This window comes from Manis javanica, chromosome 14 (assembly GCF_040802235.1).
Source record: "Manis javanica isolate MJ-LG chromosome 14, MJ_LKY, whole genome shotgun sequence".
NCBI lineage: Eukaryota > Metazoa > Chordata > Mammalia > Pholidota > Manidae > Manis > Manis javanica.
Window position 1 is genome coordinate 78,522,572 of NC_133169.1, and position 6,699 is coordinate 78,529,270.

The 6,699-nt window shown below is 60.6% G+C and overlaps 1 protein-coding gene across 1 annotated transcript; it reads left to right on the top strand.

Annotated features, from left to right (window-relative positions):
* The first annotated feature begins 631 nt into the window (after positions 1 to 631).
* Positions 632 to 4,678, top strand: LOC140846304 (ral-GDS-related protein-like). The gene is made up of 8 exons (XM_073222177.1): positions 632 to 886; positions 1,198 to 1,301; positions 1,713 to 1,782; positions 2,499 to 2,564; positions 2,906 to 2,974; positions 3,869 to 3,990; positions 4,098 to 4,208; positions 4,555 to 4,678. The coding sequence occupies exons 1-7, from the start codon at positions 731 to 733 to the stop codon at positions 4,183 to 4,185; spliced, it is 675 nt and encodes a 224-aa protein (XP_073078278.1). The 5' UTR covers positions 632 to 730; the 3' UTR covers positions 4,186 to 4,208; positions 4,555 to 4,678.
* Positions 4,679 to 6,699: the final 2,021 nt, after the last annotated feature.

Genomic DNA, 6,699 nt, shown 5'->3' on the forward strand with positions numbered 1-6,699 from the left:
CCCTGGCGTGGACTCCTGTGATCTGGGCCCAAGTCCCAGCTTCCCCATGGACTCACCATGTGCCCTGAGACTCCCCTCACCCGCAAGCCCTCCCTGACCACGGGGGCACAGAAGGGTTGGCACTTAGGGATCCTTACAGACCAATGAGGAGGAGCAGAGGGAAAGTGTGCAGGGCCTGGCCGGGCTGGGAGCGGCAGGGCAGGGAAGGGGAGGGGTGCTCAGGGAGGTGCTGCCAGGGCCTTAGGTCCTTGGGCCATTGGCCTGGCAGGCCTCCGCACTTCAGAGGCCCCTACCATGGACCTGACGGTGTGGGAGACACAGATACCAACAAAGACCATGGGTGGAGGTGTTTCCGGGGAAACTGCACCTGAGCGGGGAGCGGGATCCACGGGGAGGCAGAATGGGAGGCAGACGCCCCAGGATGGGCAGGTGTGAGCTGCCTTGTGCTGCAGAGAGGAGGTGAGTGAGGGTGCCTGCGAGCAGAGCCCCTCCGTTCCCCACCACTGTGGGGTCCTGTGCATCCGGTCCTGGGTGGCTCAGTCGATGCGGTCTGAAGTCTGGATGGCCACAAGGCTCATCGCACGTCCCCAGCTGCCTGGGCCCCAGCTCTGACCGGTGACCCTGCCTGGGAACAGGGGCACCAGGGGCAGAGCTGGATGACACCCCTTGTCATCCCCAGGAGCTGTACAGCAGGATTGAATACGGCGAATTCAAGGAGAGCCAGCCACTGATGGAAGGCTTTGAGCTCCTGGCCCCCAATGTGCAAATGGTCATCAGGCAATTCGATGCCATGGTTAGCTTGGTCATCTCCTCCTGCCTCGGGACCGTGACCATGACGGCCCAGGACAGGGCCCAAGCGGTGGAGTTCTGGATCCGGGTGGCCGAGGTGTGTCATGGGTTGGCCCCTGGGGTCCCTGCTTTGCCATATCTCAGGATGATTGTCTGCGGTCTTCCCTGCATGGTCCTTGAGCGCCTCATGCCAGGGGCATGAGGACGTGGACTCGCAGGCCCCAGGGGTGGGACAGCCATGCCTGGCCCCTGCCTTGGGTTGAGCTACAGTCCTCCACCCAGGAGGGCTGCTCAGCAGGTACCAGGTGTGCTGGGTTCCCTGAGTGTCTGTCTCCTTAAGGACAGGAGTTCGTGGGGGGACAGAAGCAGAGAAGCAAGCCAAGCTCTCAGCTCTGTCTTCCCTCCCAGGAGTGTCTGGCCCTCAAGAACTTCGCTGCCCTCCGTGCCATTCTCTTGGCCCTGCAGAGCCGTCCCATAGGTCGTCTGGAAAGCACCTGGGGACATGTTTCCTGGTGGGTGGTCCTGTCTCTGGGACAAGGGCACCTGAGTGGACAGGGACACCCCTACATCTTGCAGTGTCCCTCAGTGGGCTGGGACTTCCTGGGAGGCGGCAGAGCCTAGGGACAGGGATGGCGGGCTCTTGGGGCCCCCTGTGGGTTAGGCCAGGGGTACCCCTGCAGGAATCAGTTTCCTTCAATGTCAGGTATGGATTGAAGCCCACTGGAGATCCTGAGCTTGTGTTCTGCAGCAGGAGGTCTCTGCCCCAAAGCAGATTCGCCCCAGGGAGAACTGGGAATGGAGGCCCTGGGTGGAAAGCCTCATGCAGGCTAGTGGATCTCTTGGGTGCCCCAGGAAAAGGGGTCTGCCCCCAAACTCTCCACCTGATGGCCATGTTTCTCCCTAATCCTCTCCCCTCCCCTTAGGAAGAGCTCCAGGACCTACAAAAAACTTAAGAAGAGGGACGAGGAGATTAACAGAGACTGGCTCCTCAAGGTAACCGGAGGCTAGAGGTCTGGAAGGGAGGGGTCCTTGGGGCAAGTCCTCTGCCATGCTGTGGCCCAGCCTTGGGGAAGACTCGAGGTGTGCAGGGTGAGGGGGGAGCTGACGGGAAAGTAGGGTCCCCCAAGCCCCCAAAGGCTTCGTCTGTCTCCCTCCCTGGCTCCACTTGACTGGGGGCCTGGCATCCAGTGAGGACCCAGAGGACAGGCCCCTGTCAGGGCTGGGGTTGGCAGCAGGGGTGGGGCCTGTGGCTGAGCAAGGTCGGCTTCTCCCCTGGGTCCCCTGAGCCTGTCACTGCCCCTCTGTGACCTCGGGCTCCTCATGTGGACATGGAGGGTTGCCATCACCCTGGGGTGTGGGCATCCCTGGTGAGCAGGGTCCAGGGAGCACAAGACGGGCTTCAGCTTTGTGCCCCCCCCATGGTCATGTGAGGGGAGCCGTGCTGATAGCCAGGTGACAGTGAGTCCTCAGGGCACCCTGGGAGGCAGAGGGATGTCCCCTGACACTCTCAGGGCGGCGGCCGAGGCCCAAGGACCCCCATGAGTATGAGTGTGTCCTGGAGCTGGGGTCGCTCTAGGCTGAGAGCCTGCTGGAGGTGGGGACAGCATGGGTGGCAGGGGGCTCGGGCAAGGCATCCTTCAACCACGGTCTGGTTGTGGGAGGCCACGTGGGAGGGGAGCATGAGCACCTGAGTATCCTGGTCCTTGCAGGAGGCGAGGGCCATCGTGAAGCAACAGCTGTGTGCCCTCACGGGATGCCAGCATAGGAAGAAGCAGGTGAGAGTGGCATGGCGCGGGTCACGGGTGGTGGGGGCGACCCTGTACCTGCCCCTGGTGCCACCAGCCCTGAGCTGCCAGCACTGGGGTGACCAGGAGGGCGAGAGCAGCTGGGTACAGGGGGAAGTTGGAGGACAGGTGTAGGGACCACAGGTCCTGGGATTGGCCAAAACCCAGCCCTGGGAGGGACCGAAAGGGGAGCTCAGGGTGAAGGGACGGGAGGGAGGCAGCACAGGGTGGTCCAAGGGAGCTGGGGGCTGCGGGTGTGGGGTTCAGGGGAGGCTCTGTGGGCGCCCCTGAGGCAGGCAGGGACTCATCACCTCCCTACCCCGGTGGCACAGGGCATGGTCCCATTCCTTGGACTGTTTCTCCGTGAGGTGCCCGTAGACCAACTCCCGGAAAATAACGACGTGAGTGACCCAGCAGGGCACAGGGGGGCAGGATGGTGAGGTTTAGAGAGGAGAGAGCCCCCAGTGAGCCCGGACCTCTCAGCACCGGGCCCCGCCTCAGTCCCCCCCTCCACCCCAGGAGCTAGGCTTCTTGGAGAGGACTGCCAGAAGGACCGGCTTAAGCCCTGGTCCTGGCCCCAGGGCAGGTGGGGCTGAGGACTCCACGGGGAAGCATCTGGGCAGAACTGGCCTCCCCCTCAGGCCCTGCCCAGGGGGAGGGATGTTGCTCCTTCAGGGCAGGAAGCACATCAGAGGGCTGGCAGTGCCTTCCCCCCTGAGGCCCCAGTCTCCCTGTCTGCCATCACACAGTTGCGTGGGAAGCTTGGCCTCAGCTCCCCAGTACACTCCCCGCTTCTCGGTAGCCCCGATCCCGGGCCAGCCCCGGGTGCTGTTTCTCGGCAGGCCTGCCCCTTGGAGGGCCCTGGAGGTCCTCCAACTTGAGAAAGGGTAGGGACGTTCCGTCCTCGTTCTGGGCTCAGGGGCTGATGCACTTTGGTTGCCTTCCTGCCTTCCAGGGTGATGGGATGAGAGAGAGACAGTTGAGTGCCCAGTCAGGGAAGGTGAGGGATGGAGTCAAGACCCCCCTGGGCAGGACCCTTTCTGGCCCATCCCCTGGGTCTAACATGTCTTGAGAGAGTTAAGACACACAGAGCTGAGGATACTAAAGGTTTTGTCAGGTGGGGGGTCGCATCAAGGCCTCCTTCCTGGAGGAGCTGGAGACCCAACAGTGGGAACAGGCAGGGCTGGATGGCATTGAACAGAAGGCGGGTTCCCGTGTAAGCAAAGATCCAGGACCATCCCAGTGCCCCACTCCTCACCCCCTCTTGTCTGCATCCTGTCCTTCCTCTGCCCCAGATCACTGTCATCCTACATGAGTTAATGATACATAAGCACGTGGCCAAGCTGTATGACCTGGAGCCTGAGGAGCACGTCGTGTCATTTCTCCAGGCCGTAGAGCCGCTGGATGAGGAGGAGAGGTGAGGGCTACGCGAGTCAGGTGTGGGCTACAGCTGCCAGCAGACTCTGGGGGAAGGGCCCCCGACGTATGGCTCCAGGGGCTCACAGGTGTCCCTCTGTCCTGCAGCTACAGCCTGTCCTGCCAGCTGGAGCCAGAGAGCCAGAAGGCCAGCAGAAAGGGGCTGCTGCAGTTCTTCAGGCCCCACAAGACATAAACTTATGGGCCGGCCAGGGCCAGGTGAGTTTCTGGGCCGAGGCGATCGGCAGGGGGTGGGAAGCTTTGGGCCATGTTTGGTGTGGGGGCGCCCTAAAGACCAGTGGGGCTGGGGTCCCAGCTCCACGGCCAACCAGTCCTGTCAGACTGCAGGGTGGTTCCCCTCCCACTCTGGGACCCAGCATCCTCCGCTGTAAGTAGGTGACGCTCAGGAGCCTTCCCGTGACAGGGACTCCCCGGGTGCTGGTGACTGACAGGACCCTCCACACAGGGCCCAGAGCCCAGAGGGCAGTGGGGACAGGGTGAAAGTGGGATAATGGGGGAAACCCGGGATAACCTGTCTCTTCTGCTCACCCGCGTGGCCCTGTAGCTGCTGTCATGGCTGGTTTCCTGGCTGCACGCAAAGGAGAGCTTCCTTCCCTTCGGGCAGGCGGCACCTGGTGCCCCAGGACCCCAGTCTGCCGCTGTTCAACCTGAGCCTCTGCTGGGGCAGGTGCTCTGGCACCTCCTTCGTCGACAAACTCCGGCAGCTCCCCAGGCTGCCGCTGTATTGTCAAGGACCCATACGTAGCTGCAGCCAACCTGGCCACCTTTGTGCTGTGTCGTCCCCTCTGCTCGTGGCCCACTCAACAGAGGCAAACCACCCCACCATCTGGAGGATGTTCCCCTTCGTGCAGGTGGCCTCCCGCCGTGATGCCAACTCCTGCCTGGGTGCTGTCAGCCACCGAGTCATAGCCACAGGGTTCCAGGAAGAGATGGGGGCCGTCCTCACCAGGCCTGGCCTTTCCTGGGATAATGGACACGGCGCAGTGCTGACTGGGACCACGGCCCCCTGGGTGTCCAGCGGAGGCATCCGAAGATGCAGGGGTGGCCGGCCATCTCAGGGTTCCGGGGCTTGCTTCCAGGGGAGCCCCCTGTGCAACTCCTTCCCCTCATCCCTGAGAAATAGCCTCCCCAAGGCGCAGTGTGGTCTGGGTGTTGTGTCTGAGGTTTATGGTTCCTGGGGGTTGGGGTCATCCCTGTGCAGAATGTAATAAATGATGAACGATTGCCACCACACTGCTCTTTCTTCTCAAAGTGCCCCAGCCCTTAAACTCTCTGACGCAGGGTGGCCCTGACCTCCGCCAGGTTGTCCTTCATCCTCTGTCCTCCCCCCATAAGGTGCTCAGGGAGAGCGGGGCACTCTAAGCACCAGGATGGCACAACTTGGCTACACTGGGGGGGCTGTTCAAACAGAAACTGAACCTTATTTCCTGTCACCTATACATTATGATCAGACACAGAAACTTGTTGATTAGAAGCCCCAGGGTGTCTCTTCACGTCTTGAACACCACTGCAGATGTACCCATATAGATCCCACAGCTGCAGGGCACCAGTCTAGCACTCGTCCCATTTAATGAGACACAGCTGCTCCACACATTCCAGAAAATTCCTTTCCAAAAAACGCTGAACTTGGTCTCTCAAAGCACCTCCAAGAGGTGCACTCCTTCCATTGGGGGACTTTCTGTGAGCCCAATTTCTCCACGCTTCACACCTAAGAGCACCCCCCAAAGCTCCCAGGTCCCCAGTCCTCCTCCAGCCCCTCAGCCATCCATCCCCAGGCCAGGCTGGTGTGAAGCCCTTGTTGTCCCGCTCCTGGGTCCTGGCTAAGCGGCCTGACGTCTGTGACAAAAGGCTCGGGAGGCTGAGCAGAGGCACTTGGCTCTAGTCTCCCCATAACACTCTCCTAGGGCTCTCAGGATGTGTTCACCCTCCCAGGAGGGGAGGCCTGGCCTGGAGGGGAGTTCCAGGATCAGCACAAACACCCCCTTGGGGGGCTCCAGGCTGGAGACAAGTCTCCAGGTCTTATGCTGCAGGTGGAGCCCCAGACTGGGAATAGGGAAGCAAGGAATTCATGCTGTGCGGCAGGTCAAGTACAAGCCTCTAGAACTCCCTCTAAAGTACATATTCCAGGAGAAGAGATTACAGACTGATGTCCCCACCGAGGATTTGAAAGATGTAGGGGTTGTGATTTCCACATACCCTTATTCAAGTCTCTCATTTGGCCCACCAAGAAAACAGATGAATCTTGGAGCTGACAGTGCATGACTGTGGCTTCCATCCTACACTAGATCCGGATGCAAAAGCACTTGGCTGCGCTGTATGACCTGGAGCCAGACAAGCACTTCATGTCGTTTTACCAGGCCATGGAGCCCCTGGATGAGGAGGAGAGGTGAGGCCCAGCAGGTGTGCTGTGTGGGCTCCAGCAACTGGTGAAGGAGCTTGGATTTGAACCCCTGGTGGTCTGTCTCTAGGACAAGCACATTTCATTCCCAGAAAGTATATCGGGGTAAGGGAGAGTCCTCCCTGAATGGCCACAGCGGCTGTCCCAGCTTTCCTTTCTTTCTTTTTGTTTTTTGGATCTGAAATCATACCTTTTATTTACTCAGTGAGTGAGTGGTGTTGGTTCCCTCTGTCTCAGTTCTCCACAGGGTAATGCAGTGAGAGGCAAAAATACCCTATGTGCACACTGGGG

Coding starts and splice junctions, on each gene's coding strand:
- LOC140846304 (XM_073222177.1), top strand. CDS start 731: ATGGAAGGCTTTGAGCTCCTGGCCCCCAATGTGCAAATGGTCATCAGG. Junction 1,302..1,712: donor ACCTGGGGACATGTTTCCTG/GTGGGTGGTCCT, acceptor CCCTCCCCTTAG/GAAGAGCTCCAGGACCTACA. Junction 3,991..4,097: donor CCGCTGGATGAGGAGGAGAG/GTGAGGGCTACG, acceptor TCTGTCCTGCAG/CTACAGCCTGTCCTGCCAGC.